We start from the raw sequence: 16337 nt of genomic DNA, 5'->3' as shown, positions 1-16337 counted from the left end.
ATTAACTTAATTTTTTAAAGGATCTTATTTACTTGTTTTTAGAGAGATGGGAAGGGAGGCAGAGGGGAGCAAAATACCAGTGTGAGGGTGAGACACTGATCTGCTGCCTCTCACACCAGCCCGACTGAGCACGGAACCTGCAACCCAGGCACCTGCCCTGACCGGGGGACCAAACCAGCGACCTTTTGCTTTGTCGGATGACACCCAACCATACGAGCCATACAAGTCAGGGCCAGTTTTTAATTTTAGAAGCAATCTGAGATAGATTAAAAAAAAAACACATCGGGAAAATGGTTTGGATTTCCTTTCCTCTTTTACCTTTCAAAAGATGGGACTTACCATCTTTCATATTTTCAGGTGTCAGAGGCAGAAAGGTTTAAAACTCACTCTTGTGCCTTCTCTGCAGTGCAGAATGTGCTGTGCGCACTAATGCTGACACTGCGGCTGTGTGTGTGTGTGGAGCACAGAAGGTCTGCGAGTGCCCTGTTTGGCCTGAAGATAACTTCCTCATGCCCCGTGACGGCACCTTGCAGATCCATAGACTCACTCGCCCGTAGCCTGGTTTCCTCCCACGCTACTTGGGAGTGAGGCTGGAGGTAAAGATGTGAATCAGCCCTGACCAATCTGTAGTAGCAGAAGAGCGTATCACATGGGGAACAAAGGGTAAAAAAATCATTAAAAAACTGTGAAATGCACAAGTGCCATGTCCTCACCCCTCTCCACCTCCGACTCTGTCCATGCTGGCTCTATCACAGCCTTGCAAGCCTCCGCTTCCCTGGAGGCGTGGACCAGCTCTCCCGAACTAGAACGAGCATAAGCACTCACCAAGAAACTGTGAACTGACCGACAGCCCCTAACTTGTGGCGTTCAAGAACTTGGATGTCCTTCTGAGATAACTGTTTAAAAGGGGGGTGATGGTCCTTTTCCCGTTAGTAATCTCATAAATAGCCTCTATACTCATATATGAGCAGAAAAGAACATTTAGACACTCTAAAAAGAGTTTTCATACTGAAAATTTCACAATTCAAAGAGAGAAGACATAAAACGAGAGAACAGTACAGGGGAGATCAGAGGTCAAGACTAGGAAGGAGAGACAAGACAGAGGAGAGAATGATCTTTCACGCTTCCTTTACATGACCCAAACTCTGTTTAAAAAAAACATAGAAACAAAACTACTTCTAGTCAAAGGCTCTGAAACTGCCACTGCTTCAAAACAAACTCGGGTAAGATTCGACCCAGCAGTACGTGAACTCACTCCCGGCGTGGCTCCTTCTCAAAGGCTCAAACCAAACTCGGCCACAGCTGCAGCTGAGAGGCTTTCAAGCCGGATCAAGGCAGGGGGTCAGTACCAGCAGCTAAACAAAGGCTGGGTTATGGGAGTCCCAGACTAAGGCTAGAGCGGACACAGCTGGGAACAGGTCACCAGCACCCTCACTTCTTTTGCCACTGAGTCATCTTATGTCTTCCAGCTGGGCCAGGGCCAAAGGGTAGTATCATCTGTCAGTGTGGTTACTGGGGCATAAGAATCTTCACGCAAGCCTTTGATGGCCTCTAGCTAAAATCCGGGGCTAATATGTTTCTAGTGAAGAGAGAAAAAAAGATTAAAGACACAAAGTACTTGAAGTGAAGTGCCTGCAAAGGGAAGAGCAATGGATAACATCTCATTAAATGAAGAATGGGTTATACAAAGCGTTTGCTATTCAAAGCAAATACACACTGCGGCTCAGCCTCACAAGGTACCAGAAAGCCCTACATCAGCTCAGTGGAAGCCAGTCTCTCTGGTCCTCTGCATTAAGCTAAAACAGAAGTAAGGGAAGATTATTTGTCAGTAGTATATTGATTTTAAAACTATTTTCCCTCCTTATATAGAGACTGATATGATAGAAAGATCTACAGATAATCTCTAGTAATCGAAATACAAAAACCTACAAATACTAAAGGGAATATCAAGCCCAGCTTCAATGCCCACCACTGCCATGAACATTCAGCTGCTGTTTCTCCGTCCTACCCCAACCCTTGTAGATAGAAAACTTACATCCAGCAATCCCAGTTCCGGGTGGATGTTCATACGAAAGAACTGAAATCAGGATCGCAGTGGTGTCTGCACTATCATGTTCATCGCAGCATTATTCTCAATAGTCAAGGTGTGGGAGCAAGCTAAACGCTCATCACCAGATGAATGGATGACGGAAACATGGTACATACAAGAGGGGTTCCGAAAAACCTGGAATTTACTCATAACAAATTGTGTATTGATTCTGACATGTTGGAACTTCAGTCACCTTCAAAGCACTCTCCATTTGATGCAACAACCCATCCAGGTGTTTTTTTCCACTGCTCAAAACAGTTTTGAATTTGTTAACTTTGATGACTTTTAGTGTTTCTGCTGCTTTTGTTTCTCCTCTTCCACATCAGTGAAACATTTCCCTCTGAGGACTTTTTTCATCCGGGGGAACAAAAAAAAGCCGCTCAGGGCGAGATCAGGTGAATAGGGACAGTGGAGCATGAGTGTCACGCTATTTTAGGTCAGAAACTGCTGAACACGCAGCACAGTGTGGGCAGGTGCGCTTGTAAATTACCCTCATGAAATGGGCAAATGTGTTGAAAGTCTTCAAAAAGCTGAAGCTGAAAGCAGCCTCTCTTAACACCACCAGCTGGTGCTCTCATACAGACTGGTTCCTAGAACACTCACTCAGCGGGGGGAGACCTGTATTATAAGGGGCCCACCCTCCAGAAGACAATTCCAGTTTTTTTTGGGGGGGTCCCTCCTTGTATGCAGGTAATGGAATATTACTCAGACTTAAAAAAGAAGGAAATTCTGTCACATGTGACAACATGGATGAACAACCTTCAGGGCATTATGCTAAGTGAAATACGCCAGGCTCAGGACAACCGCATGAATCTGTCTGAGGCATCTAAACCCGTCAAACTCATGGAAGGCAGCAAGTAGACTGGCGGGTCCCAGGGTTTGGCCAAAGGGCAGGAGGGGGCAGTGGGGAGCTGCTGTTCAAAGGTTACAAAGTTTCAGTTACGTGCAAGATTGTTACAGTTAATAATACCGTGCTGTACACTTAAATATTTGTTAGGACAGATTTCATGTGCTTCTTCCCCCACAATAAAAAATACAAACATGGTGACCGTGACTCGCTTGGTTAAAAAGAGACTGAGGCAGGGGAAATAAATCAACTGCTTATTAAACTTCTCAATTTGAACATGAAAGAAACTGAAAACACAGTATTTTTTCAGTGGGGCTCCCCAGAACACTATTCCCAAGAGATGGTGCATTTTAGAAGAGTTCATGATCAAAAGGATTTGTGAAAAATCGCAGTGTCTTGTCAAAATTCTTGGATTTTTACAAGGAAGATTAGTATATAAAAGATTCTAAGAAGTCCTAGAATAAAGCAGCTTACTCAGTTGTCTTCAAAAACAGCATCTCTAAACTCCTTTTACTCAGAAAAAGACTTTTTTTGTAAAAAAGATATTAAAATCTCAAGGGACTATGCTTTATGAAGAACAACTTAGGAAATGGTGGTTTTGGGAAACTAGTTTTAGGAGCAGATCCCTGCCTACCGGGAGCTCCTCCTCCTATTTCACTGTTTCAGAAGATCCTTCCTTCCTTCCTTCCTTCCTTCCTTCCTTCCTTCCTTCCTTCCTCCCTCCCTCTCCCCTCTCCTCCCCCCTTCCCTCCCTCCCTCCCTCCCTCCCTCCCTCCCTCCCTTCCTTCCTTCCTATCTACAGGAAAGGAGGAAAAAAAGAGAAACACAGACCTGTTGCCTCTCATGTGGCCCCTGCTGGGGACCTGGCCTGCAACCAGGCATGCAACCTGACCGGGAATCAAACCAATGACCTTTCAGTATGCAGGCTGACACTTAATCTAGGGCTCTGCCTCTTATTTCAAAAACTCAAATAATCAACCCACTTTTCCTTTATCTTGTCTAATATATTTAACTCCTTTTATCATGTAAAATTTCAATTATACTAATAAGCATCTTTCAGAACAACTCAAATATTAACCATTTGTGGTTGCATGTGAATTAGTGTGTTATTAGTGCCACTATGCATTGATTGACAGAGTGCTTCACAGTTATCAAAAGCACCTTCATTAGCATGTACACTCACATCCCTGCTTCAAGAGAAATAACAACGTGGTACAGTCAAGACCAAACCCCAGACTGGCTGATTCTAGCATCTTCCGCCGATGAGCAAAGACACTTCTACGGGCTGTGCTGGCAGACTGTAACTAGTGTCTTCTGCACGACACACATCAAGTCACAAACAGCTGACTTACAGATTTCTAGCATGAGTAAGTTGTGCTAGACAACAGTTGTGTGTGTGTGGGGGGGCTCTCAGATTTTTATAATGAAATTGTTCATGTCAGTCAAACCATACGCTCTTGCTGGACTAAGGGAGATGCGACCGATCCTACCCTTGCAGATTTTCTCAGAACTGCATGGAGCAGACAAAGGGGTAGGAAAATGGCCATGTAGGAAGATCGCCCATTTTCCTGTGATCTCATTTTTCACACTACAAAAATCTTTCATATGTAACTGACCTAGACTTGAGTTATAAAGAAAACGATTTAGCAGAGCTTTCACATCTTAGGTGTTCATTTGGCACCACTTCTAAAAATACCATTAAAACAGACAGAATGAGTACAAGTGCCCTCCTTTGCTCTTATTATACTTACATACTTTAAACTGTTCCAGTTTTTCAGGGACCCCATTCAAAGGAATATAAGCAAAATTTAATCCTAACCTTCTATTGAATTTCAAGTTCAAAATCTTTTCATTATCTGAGAAAAGACACCAGTAAAAACACCTCTTTCTAGACTAAAGAAAAAAAAACCCTTAAATTCTTTCCTTAAATAAAAAATGTGGGGTATAGGCTGGGGTGGGGGGAAAAGGCAGAAAACTGTACTTGAAAAATTAAAATAAAAAAAATAATAAGGAAATTAAAAATAAATTTAAAAAATGTATTCAGGTGTTTACTTTATAAACGGAACTTAAAGAGGCTCTGTATGTCTTGATTAATATCCTAACAGCATGTTGGTAGATTGGCCCCTGTGTTAGTTTCTTTCATTTATTGTTTTAGTGTCAACTTGAACTATTTACTCTTATATTAAGGATTCTTAGTAGAACTGAGTAGGCACTTTCAAAGAAAAAGAAGACTCAACCATTAGCCTTGGTCACATGGTTGGGCAAAAGCACATTTTAAAGAGGCCAGGCTCTACAATAATGGAAATCAACCTCTGTCCAGCCTAGTAACTTTCCAAAGCACTTATTCATCTATCATTGTTCACCTGTGCAAAAGAATGTAAGATAATTAGCCTGGTTTCTTAGTACTGCCAGACAATAAAATCAAGCCACTGAGAGGTTAAGAAACTTGCCCAAGGACACAAAATGCCTGAGAGAAGAGCTGGGGGTACAGCTCAGATCTCCCAATTTCCAAGCCAGGAGACCCCTTTCACTAGAGCCATAGTTTTGTGGATGGTGAGGACGGGAGTGATGTGGGGAATAACGCCCCTCAGGGTACTTATGGGGATGCCCCGTGCACGCCCCACCCTAATGGTGTGACACGGAGCCTCTCTTCCCCATGACAGTTATCACATGGCCCGTGCATGTCAAGGCAGGAAAAAAGCTGGGAACCACTGTACTGGGTATCACACAACCTTGACATTGTCAACATGGGGACACACTATCAACTGGTTGTTAACGATGAGTATCAGCCATAAGATATGCATAATGTAAGCCTTAAAGGATTTATTTCAAGATGTTATTTTTTCCCTGGAAGTAAAAACTGAGGCATGAATTTTGTTTGTGTATATAAGGGTAAATAGTTTATATTTATAAATATAAGGGTGAATATGGGTGAATACACATTTATTTATTTATTTATTCACCCATCCCACCCCTTGGGTCGTTTATAATAATGTTCTGTAACGAAGGTCATTATGACATTAAAATGCCATTTTCACTAATGTTATATATATATATATATATGTAAATATAAATAAATAATCCCTAAAGGTTATATATAAATTCAGTGGAGTTGCACTGGCTCACACTGACTTGAAAAAAGGTTTTACAAAAAAGGAACAAAGCAAAAAAGTCAAAAGCAAAAAGCAAAACAACTGTAAAAAAAAAAGCATAAGAAAATTTCAAACTTACTTTGTTAATGTTCAAAATGACCTACAGACATACTAGAAAATCCTGTAACAGCCTCCAGATGTGCCCTGTTCTGCACAGAGTATGTTCACCTCCCAAGGAGTACATGAAATGCTGAAACATGTAAAACTCACGAAGGACCCTGTCATCGAACCCAGGTCTGTGGGGAAAGTGGGTCTGAACAAACCCACGAAGGACCCTGTCATCGAACCCAGGTCTGTGGGGAAAGTGGGTCTGAACAAACATTGGACCCCGGATAAAACAGGAACATTCAGGAAGGGAGTCCTGGGAACAGAGGCCACTCTGTCCTTGACAGGTGCCTTGAGAGTCACCAGATCTCTCCTAAACTTTCCCCTGTTGCAAAATAAAGGGGGTGGAATTGGGTCATGCCTAAGGTTAAGTGTAGCTTCAATGCACTGTAAGTGTCAAAGAACAGTTTCTGATATTTTAAACAGCAAAACCTAGATTTCTCCATTACTCAAGTGTTAACTGAGCAGAAAAGGGATGCCAGGCCAAGCGCCCTCTGGTGGACAGTTGGATGCGCTGAAGGTTGGGACACAGAGGCTTCCATTTGCACCTTCTCAATTAGCATTCATTCGAGAACTCACTCATTCACTCATCCAAAAATAAACAATAATGTGTGTCCACCATGTATAAGTATTAAGTATCAGTAGCTAACATGAAAGACATACAGTCACTGGCCTCATGGATTATATAGTCTAACAGAGTGGATGGACATTAAAGCATTAATTAATTGCAGATTTACTTCATTTAATGTTATCGTCTCATAATAACAAGAAACCAGCCTAACCATCCACCATGCCTTGTAACTTTGTGCTACTGAAGCCACACAGGAACAGTGGATGGCATTATGACAGTGATGCATGGGGAGAGAGAAGTGCCAGTGACGAACGGATCCCTGAGAACACTAGTACTTAAGGAAAAGAGGGTTATTGGGCAAGCAGAGAAAAGAGTATATATAACAGTCCTGAAAATCAGAGAAAAGGGCCAGTTGTAACCGGCTCAAGAGGAGGAAGAAAGAGCTAAGGCAGAAGAAGCAGTCCGTGCAGGTCCTGCAGGCAATGGTGAGAAACTCGACCGTTATCCGGAGGGCAGTAGAACATAATGAAAAGGTCCAAAGGAGGGAATACATGACTCACACATGATTTTACAAGATCCTCTGGTATCTTTATGTAAAGGACGAATTGGAGATGGGCTACCGAGGAACCGAGGAGACGATGAGAAAGCTATCCCAGGTGTCCAGGTGAGAGATGAGTGACGCACTCCAGCCCTCTCGATGAACCCCCGAGGTTGCGTCCAGTCCTTTTTCTCCCATTTATCACCCAAATGCGTCCTATACATTTGTTGTGTGCCACCCATGTCCAAAGCGCTCCCCTTCAGGCCTCTGGGCATGGGTGGCAGCGTCAACATCATGGCAGCTCTGCCACGGCAAGGAACTGCTATTAGAAGCCCCTCCGACCTCTGGCAGTCCTTCCACTGCTAGACACACCGTGGCGAACAGTGTGCTGAAGTGTGCATCTGTCGGCCCACCCTGACAAGTCCCAGATCCTGGGGGACCCTAATTATAGCTATAGCAGGAGTCAGAAGTTTGCCCTAGTGGCCCAGGCAACCTTGTTCTTATAACTAGGAAGAGCACATGTTAAATGAGTAGGATCCCCTCCCTACAGTGAGCTGAGTAAAACTGCACAGGAGAAATGCAGTGTCCTTTCCACCAGGGTTATCGTTCAGTGGATCCTCTCACTGCACACTGGAAGCCTGTCCACTAAAACACCCCTTCCTATGTTCTAAGACTGACTGTGCAACTATGAAAATATGTTTGCAAACAGGTTGCCCTCTGCAACTTTCCATATGGAGCAAACAGTGAACGGGGTAAGGGTTGCAAACAGGAAGGAAGTGACCTTCAAAATTCCATCTGCAGTTTTTTTTTTAAATCACTGAATCTGATTTATAATGATGCAGAAAGCAAAGGAGGCTCCTCTGACCAGAAAGGTAATAAAAGCTAATGCTATTTAAAATAGCCAAGGTCTTGGTTTAAAAGGCAACTCTAGATAACATCGGAAGGAAAGAGAAAGAGATTGGAGCATCCTGGAATCCGCAATAGCAAGGGAATGAGACTGTGACTCCGTGCCCCACCTCCGAGGATGGCAAGTTTCCAAACTTTAGCTACGGAATTACTGCTACAAACCTGGAGGGGTTATTGGAAAAGAAGAAATTCACTACAGACAATCACCAAAAGGGCCCCTAAGGAAGAGGCCATCACCTAAGGAAATACTGCCATGCTTATAGGGTGGGGCAAACGTAGACGGACTGTTGTAAGCATGCAAAACACAGTTTATTCATGTGTTATTATCTACTATTGTATTATTTTTTTTGTATTACAACTGTAAAACTACTTTTGTTCTACGCTATATATAATGGGAGATCTCTGCCAAGCTCAAATTGAAGCTTTAGGAAAAAGATAAATAAAAATAAAACTGGGAATGAACCTTAAAAAACATCTAGAAAGGGTACAGTTAGCAAAGGCTTACAATGCTAGAGACAACAAAACAGGCCCATGCTGGCTGTGTCCAAGGCAAACCGAAGTTAAGAAGAGGACAGAACAACAGGGTGCGGGGAGGTAGAATGCTCACAGAAGACCAGTTGTGAAACAGGAGTCCAACTCAGGACGGAAGTAGGCTTTCTCCTCCCATCATCGAGCAGTTTCCACGTTGGTCAGTGCACGAGAACAGCATGCAGGTAAAGGGGGCAGCAGGGACCCCCACCCCCAGTGACTCCTACTCCCCCACGTAGATGACTCATCCAAGGGCGCTGAAGGAACGGGCAAGTCCTGTTTTGACTCCAGGTGGATGGAGGTGGCGTTCTTGTGACAACCACAGTTCTACTACACATCTGTACACTGTGCTTTTTACACACACACACACACACACACACACACACACACTGCTTTCTTGTTTAATCTCTCTCCTGGGATTCTCAACAATCTTGTGAGATGCACAAGGCTATTGCAACTGCCCTCATTATACACTGAAGCTCAGAATTTAAGTGCCCTGTTCCAAGTCACACAGCCCCTGGGGAACAAAACCAGCTCCAGACCCAGCACCCCGACTCCGACCCAGTGCTCTTTGCACTAACCAGTGCACCTTTTCACTGCATCGCTAGCAGAGCAACCAACAACATTCAAGCTGTGTAATGTTAATGACATCAGTGTTAAGTGCGAGATGAATACTGTTAACCAGCAAGTGCTAGTTAAGCATCTACCTGCCATATAGCTCTGGCTGTTCTACCCGCACATCCCACCTAATCTCCAGACCGTCCCCAAGAAGACCCGAGGCTGCCGGCACTGCACAACTTGCTTGGGGTCACCAGGGACTGGTACAGTAGAGGCTTAAAACTATCGGAATGAGCTCTAGCTCCAAGCTCCATACTCTTACCACTGTCACTGGTTGCTATCCTAAATGATTACCAAGGAAGATATGGAAGGTGTGCTCAGCACAAATGCAGTGGGTAGAAAAGGCAAAGGCTTTCCTGAGAAGTTTAACATTCCGAACACATTTCACTGCACGGCCTATGGTCATGCTAACAAAACAAAGCCACTCGTCTCTTTCTTACCTTAAGTCTTGTGGGAAGAAATACTGAGGGCCTGAGCGCAGCAAGGATGAGCAGAGGGTAGGCAACAGAACAGAGTGTATCCGAATTGAAAGTGACTACTGAAGAGGCTCAACGATTACCACAGTCCCTGGGGCAAGTGTGCTTCCCTCTGCTAAGGAATTCGCCAGGAGCAGGGGGAAGACAGAAGCACGAGGAACTGGAAGTTCATTCATCATCTCTGGGGCCTGCCTCCTCTACAGTCACTAGTTCTGGTTTCAGAGGGGAACAGAAAGCTGCTTCCACACCGAGGAGAGCCTAAGGCTCTTCGGGTTGAGTTTACTGCAACAGCTGCAAGAGCATCGAAATGCAGTGGAGTCTGGGGTTTCAGACTCAGCAGCATGCAGGTACAAACATCCACCAGCTATGGCAGTAACAGTCAGGAGAACCCTTCATGCGGCACCGTCTGTCAGTTTAACAAAGGTTTATCAAGCACTTTTTCCTGCATCTATACACTGAGCAACCGGGGTGCACTGGGAATGAAGAGAGGATGAGGCAGACACCACGCCCGTCTGCGGGAGCTTGCGGCCTGTAGAAAGACTCCTGGTGCGAGGGGGGAAGCTCGGGATGCCGTGTGTGCTTGAAAACTACGAATGGAGCCAAATCTTTACCACCCCTCCGAGTCTCCGGAAAGTGTTTCAAAATTCTGAAACAGAATTATTTTATTCATCTGGAGTAAAAAAAAAAAAACACCACTACTTACTTTAAGGAGCCCAGTGATGTAACAAACAGGGTTGTTTTTTAAAGCACTGGCTTTTATGTTTGATTAGATAGATATATGTCCTAATGAAAGTATAATCTTGCTGAACATAAAATCCATCACCAGTTGAAATTTTCATCCCTTAAGAAACTTAAGTCTGTTACAGAAAATTAGTCAAAATTAACCAAAGAGAGTATAGGTGAAATTTCATTTAAAAACCTATTTACCACCATATTTACCAACCATATTTATTTATCCAGTCCAGTATATCCCCCAAGAATACCCTTTGCTGGAAGCATCAACAGCCACCACACAACTGCGCAGGCAGGTGTTCCAGACTCGATGCTCTTCTCCTACTTGCTCTTTAACTGTATTAACACGGATCCCAGATTAACACCTCCTACCTTCCATTCCCCCAAGTGCCACAGCTGGGATTTAAGGAATTTAAACCTGTGCCTGTCTGCAAAACCAACTGAGCACAGCAACTCCCTACACATCAACCTCATGTTCCCTCTTTAGCTCATAAGTAGAAATCTGGATGCCTCCAGTGGCCAGGCAGGTAACGTCAATGGGAAGAGAGGCAGGCACACGCGTATATGGTGTGAGCAGCAGCACTACAGGGAGTTAGTTGGATGGGGACTGGAGGGAACAAAAGCTACTTGGTTCCAATGACTGCTACCATGTGTGATCTTGCAAGTTTAAGAGAAACCAGAACTTAAACATTTTATGTATAATCTTGAACATTAACATTAAATTTTAAGTTTGCTTTAAATATTTTTTAAAAATTGATTTTTAGAGAAAGAGAAGGTGTGTGGGGGAGAGAGAGAGAGAGAGAGAGAGAGACATCAATTTGTCATTCCACTTATTCATGCATTCATTGGTTGATTCTTGTATGTGCCCTGACAGAGAATCAAACCCACGACCCTGGCATATCGAGACAACACTCCAACTAACTGAGCTATACAGCCAGGGCCGGATTTGTTTGTTTTAAGAGCACCACATGGGTCAAATAGGTCACCAGCTCTCCACCTCTGTAAATGCACTGTTGGCATCATCTGAACAGCACCGGCTCGGTATGCTAAATTTGGCCAGGTTATTTTCATAAGTGTCACATCACCCTGGGGATGAGCGAGGCAGAGGTTCATTAACACCTTAAATACCGAGGGTGTTCTCTTTTTCAGGCAGCCCAGGTGGACTTGTGGACTAATGCCGTATAAGGCAGAGCTGCTCACTTACGAACACAAGGTGCTTTTCTTCCCAGGAGCCCAGAGAATGAACATCATTTCTTTCCCACAGCAATCATGCCCTGAGCAACTGCTTACCCGTTTGTCAATGTCATTGTGCTGGAGCTGCACAAAGCGAGCACTGATGGCTGCAATGTAACTCTGCTGATTGGAGAACGCCACTCGGCCGGCACCTTTCGGGTACTTCAGCTCTGGGTCTGTATCAATGCCAGCATAGCAGACGCCACCATACAAACGGTCCATGATCATTGCCAGCTCAACTGCAAGAGAATAAACACAATTCTGTATAAATATTTAGAAGGCACTCTTGACTGGGAAAAGGAAGAACTATTTAAGGGTCATGCAGTGTAATTAAGAAAAGGAAAACCCATGTCAAGTATCATGAAGAGTGTGCACATCGTTCTTACAACTCAAGTAGGGGAGCTCCTCATAGGACATTTAAAAACAAAATGAAGAAAAAAGTAAGAATTTACACACACACACCAATTTACATAATCAGAACTTGAGCAACAGTCTAAAGAAATGCTGTATCAGTAATCCTCCTGTTCTAGTTCCTAACTGCCCAGTCTCCTGGAGTGGGCCCTGGGTAGGTAAAGCAGTTCACAGTGCCCTCACAAGTTAGTAAGAAACGTCCCTACTGACCTCTAGGACTAAAAGCAACTACTAAAGTTACACTGCTCTGTTTAAGGTTAAGCTACAGAAAGAATTCACTGATCATTTTAATGAGAGGTAATACATTTTTGCCTTAAAGTAAATCTCTACAACTAAAAAAAAGACTTTTAAAATAGGTTTCATCCCATCTGAGAGATCTCCGCACTAACCTGTCCCATTACACTCTAGGTAACACTAGTAATGATTAACAGCAGCAATGGACGTATGCTGAACTCTTACAATGTTCCCGGAGACACCAAGCTGCTACAGAGGCAGTGAAGACACACCGTCCTGCACCTGCTATAAACCCAGAGGTCTGGTCTGCAGTCCCTGTCACATGTCTTCTAAATATATCTTTATATTGGTATGTTTACAAAACAACTTTTGTAGAGAAAGCATTTGGAAATTGGTTCATTCCAAAAGTCTGATATTCTAAAATTATCCTCACCATAAAGATACTATGGAGAGAAATGTAGCAGTTACTTACCTGGATCCAAATTTCCTGAAGGTAATGGTTTACTTGATACTGGGTGGCACCTCCTCCAGGTATGACCATTCCTTTCAGGCCACTCAGATGGTTTAATACCAAAAGACTTAGCCCTACCCCTGGGGAAGGACCCAAGAGTCTGCTTCCCTCCAACACCTATGTATGGTATTTGGAAAGGAGAAGATGGTGAAGACAGATGATGACCTGAGCCACAGCCAGCGGGCAGAGACCATCACAGAGCAGAGCCCCAAGGATCTGGGGAGAAGAAAAGCCACACAGCCTGGGGGGGGGGCAGAAGAAGAGATTTGCAGCAGACACATGGGCTCAATGGTAGAAGAACCCATCCAACTTTTATGAGCAGAAGGAAGGCCAAGTACTACAGGGTTCCTGTAGTATAAAGCTGCTGAGGCAGTGAGAAAAGCTAAGTTGCCATGACAGAAAGGCTGTCTTTATACTTTCTTCCCATACCAGACTGCCTAATATTGGTGGACTTTTCTAAGTACCTATTTTTAATAGGAAGAATGACCTGCAACCACCTAGCAGGTAATTTTCAGAAGATGAGGAAAGAAGCTAGCAATCACTAAGCCCAAGAATATATGTTATTAAAGACAGAACAGCAGAGGGCCATCCCGATGATCCCATTACGATCAGCATCACTGAGTCGGGTCAGCCAAAGGAACAGCGCTGACTGGCACTCAGCAGACCCCCCAAGCAGTCCTGGGGCAGGGTCCCAGGATCACGCTCACACAAACAAAGCAGCAATGACGGTGCACGTGCCCCGAATGTCAGAGTTCACTGGATCCTTGTACTTCATCCAATAACCTCCGATGGTCTGAGGGCCCCCACATCGGGCTAATGTTATTCCAGTTACAGACACCAAGAAACTAAAGGCAGAATTAATTAATTGTAGTCATCAATGATTTCCCTTATTGGTCAAATGGGCTTATTAAAAAATAAGTAACCTCTGAACCTGGAAATTAAACACTAATTTTCCAAAGCACTGGCTTCCTCTGGAATGGAACGAGAGAGTCAACACTCCCTCAGCCTGGTGAATGACCAGGAGAAGAATGCTGGCAAGGGACTGAATGGCACTGTCTCCCACTCCAAGGAAGAACTCAAGGAAGTGTCTGATTTAGAAAGGTCTAAGGGCTATACGCCTACAGCTCTAGCTGACGAGGAGAGTCATTGTTACCACAGCTTCTTCTATAGCACAGTGGTCTCCAAAGGCATCCTGGGGGTCCCAGGATGCCAGAGGCACTTTCCACAAGCACCGACATTCCATTACTTCATAAATGTAGCTGCTGGAAAATCATCTTCACATGCCAAAGACTAGGGCATGACTTGTGCTGCTGGCAGCTAAGTCTCTTGATAGGAAGCAGAAGCCCTCACTTTCTTACACTTTTATGAAAACTAATAAATAAATCATTTCCAGGTATAAGCTTATTATATATAGTCATTTTCTTGGCTATCAAAAAGTCTGCAGACATTTTGAGCCAATGAGATTTCACTTAAGTGAAGGGCAATTTGTTGAGAAGTTAGAAACCAAGGTGACTAAAGAAGGAGCTTTTTGGGTGAAGAGTATGAAGATTTCCCATATCTCTTTCTATCCTAATTTCTACCTGAATCTATTTTAATTACAAAAGGTCTACTATAGTGGTCACCTGTGAAGAAAAGTAAATGATGGTCAAAGAACTGTTTGTATTTGCTCCTTCACTCAATCCTCAGCCTAAACTCACACCAGAGGGATGTCACTTACATGTACCGAACAGAGTTTCTCTTTAGCACTTAAATGACATTATTGAGAAAAGTAACCACTTGTTAATTACAACTTTAGGGGGGAAATGTAACTGAATTCACTCACTAGGTAGATGACTGACAAACACAGACTGAGCCTTCCTCAAGCCCTACACATTTTTCATCTGAAACAATATTTTAATACAGAAGATACAAATTCACCTACCTATGTCAGAATACACAACTACTTTTAGAGACTAGGTTTTAAAGGCTTCTTTATAGTGAGTATCATCACTTAATATAGGAACGTCCCGTACATATTGTAAATTCTCTTCTGATGAGGGCAAGAAGAGAGCTACCATTTGACTACTTAGGAAGAGGAGAGCAAAGTACAAGAAAGGCAATGAGGATGTGGCAGAAATTACCTAAAACCCGAGTGGGTTATCTATATCCTACGATCTCAGCCCTGCTCAGGAAAATGTGAGCCCTTAATCAGAAATGCATATTCTCTGGAAAATGTTGTCAAACCATCTACCAAGCCTGACAGTGAATCCTCGTTCTAAACCATCCTCTGCAGAGGGCAAGGACAGTGTAGCTCCCAAAATCACATCCTCAACATGCAACCCGAGGAAGATGAGGCCGCCAGAGCAGGGCATATGGGTGAAGGCTGGAATTCGGACAGATGAAGGTGGCAGCAGAGACAGAGTCCGTCAAGTCAGGAGTCTCCAGACCACTTTTTATTTTTCCCTTCCTACCCAGACAGTGTTCACAGGATCTGTCTGGGCACCACAGGGGTGGGAAATTAGCAGGTCTGGTAGCTATATCCAAGGGCATTCTGCACTTTGGATAAGCTCTGTGCTCCTAACACAACTCAAGTCATGTCGCAAACACCTGTTCCCTGGTCACACCAGCACTGCCAAATGTCTCCCTCGCACCCTGGCTCTCGTGATGAGCTTCACCGTGCCACACACCAAAGGGGGAACGGAGAATATCGCAGCTGTGCGCAGCACACGCATTCCCATGAACTCCTCTGGGTGGTGACAACTCTGCCTCTGAAGTTGAATCCAAACCCAATCACGGTTCCTTGGATTTGCCCCCGACTCCTCACAGAGATCAGAAAGGGACTTGAGTTCACCAGCGAGGAAATCATCATACTTGTTCATCCTGCCCCACCCCAGGGTTTTGTTCCCAGCATTTAATTGGACTTCGAAGCCAGCCACAGGCAATATTTAAGTTAGAGATGCTGTGAGAAACAGACAGAGTAGAGCGGGAACGAGGACTCCCGGGGGCAGCGTCAACACATTCGTCTGTCCAGATTCTAAACTGCCAATCTCGAAGCCACGTTTCTTCTCTTCCGAAATAAAAACAAAGCAGACAGGGAAGAGGCGTAAGCACCTGAAGATGATAATGAGGCCTGGACTTCTGAAAGAAAAGAAGATTCGACTTGAAGGTGGACTTTCTGGGTTTACAATGGCCAAGTTGGTTCACAAGGGCAGTTCCCACATCTTAAATGGGGTGGGGGGGGGATGTGCTCATAAGCTTTCACTTTGCAATGGGCATCGGGAAGTTAAGGATATTTTCAAATAAATGGTATGAATAGCCAACTATGGCAGAGAGATAGTGTTCAATTTGATTCCATCAACTGTTACTACTGTGACAGAGGCTACATCTCAGCCTTTTTGCTTAGTGCA

General features: G+C 44.0%; 1 protein-coding gene across 11 annotated transcripts in view; it reads right to left on the bottom strand.

Moving 5' to 3' along the window:
* The window catches only part of CPEB3 (cytoplasmic polyadenylation element binding protein 3), a 178387-nt gene that overhangs the window by 16494 nt on the left and 145556 nt on the right, over nucleotides 1-16337 (bottom strand). For all 11 annotated transcript variants that reach the window (XM_037156593.2, XM_037156590.2, XM_037156591.2 and 8 more), the window contains one exon: nucleotides 11853-12034. In XM_037156593.2, the coding sequence (XP_037012488.1) occupies nucleotides 11853-12034 (182 nt within the window). The remainder of the gene's footprint in view (nucleotides 1-11852; nucleotides 12035-16337) is intronic.

Source organism: Artibeus jamaicensis, unplaced genomic scaffold (assembly GCF_021234435.1).
Source record: "Artibeus jamaicensis isolate MK-2021 breed Jamaican fruit bat unplaced genomic scaffold, CSHL_Jam_final contig_332, whole genome shotgun sequence".
In the NCBI taxonomy this organism is placed as follows: Eukaryota; Metazoa; Chordata; class Mammalia; order Chiroptera; family Phyllostomidae; genus Artibeus; species Artibeus jamaicensis.
The sequence above is the reverse complement of the archived record's forward strand: the minus strand, read 5'-3'. Positions and strand labels throughout refer to the sequence as shown.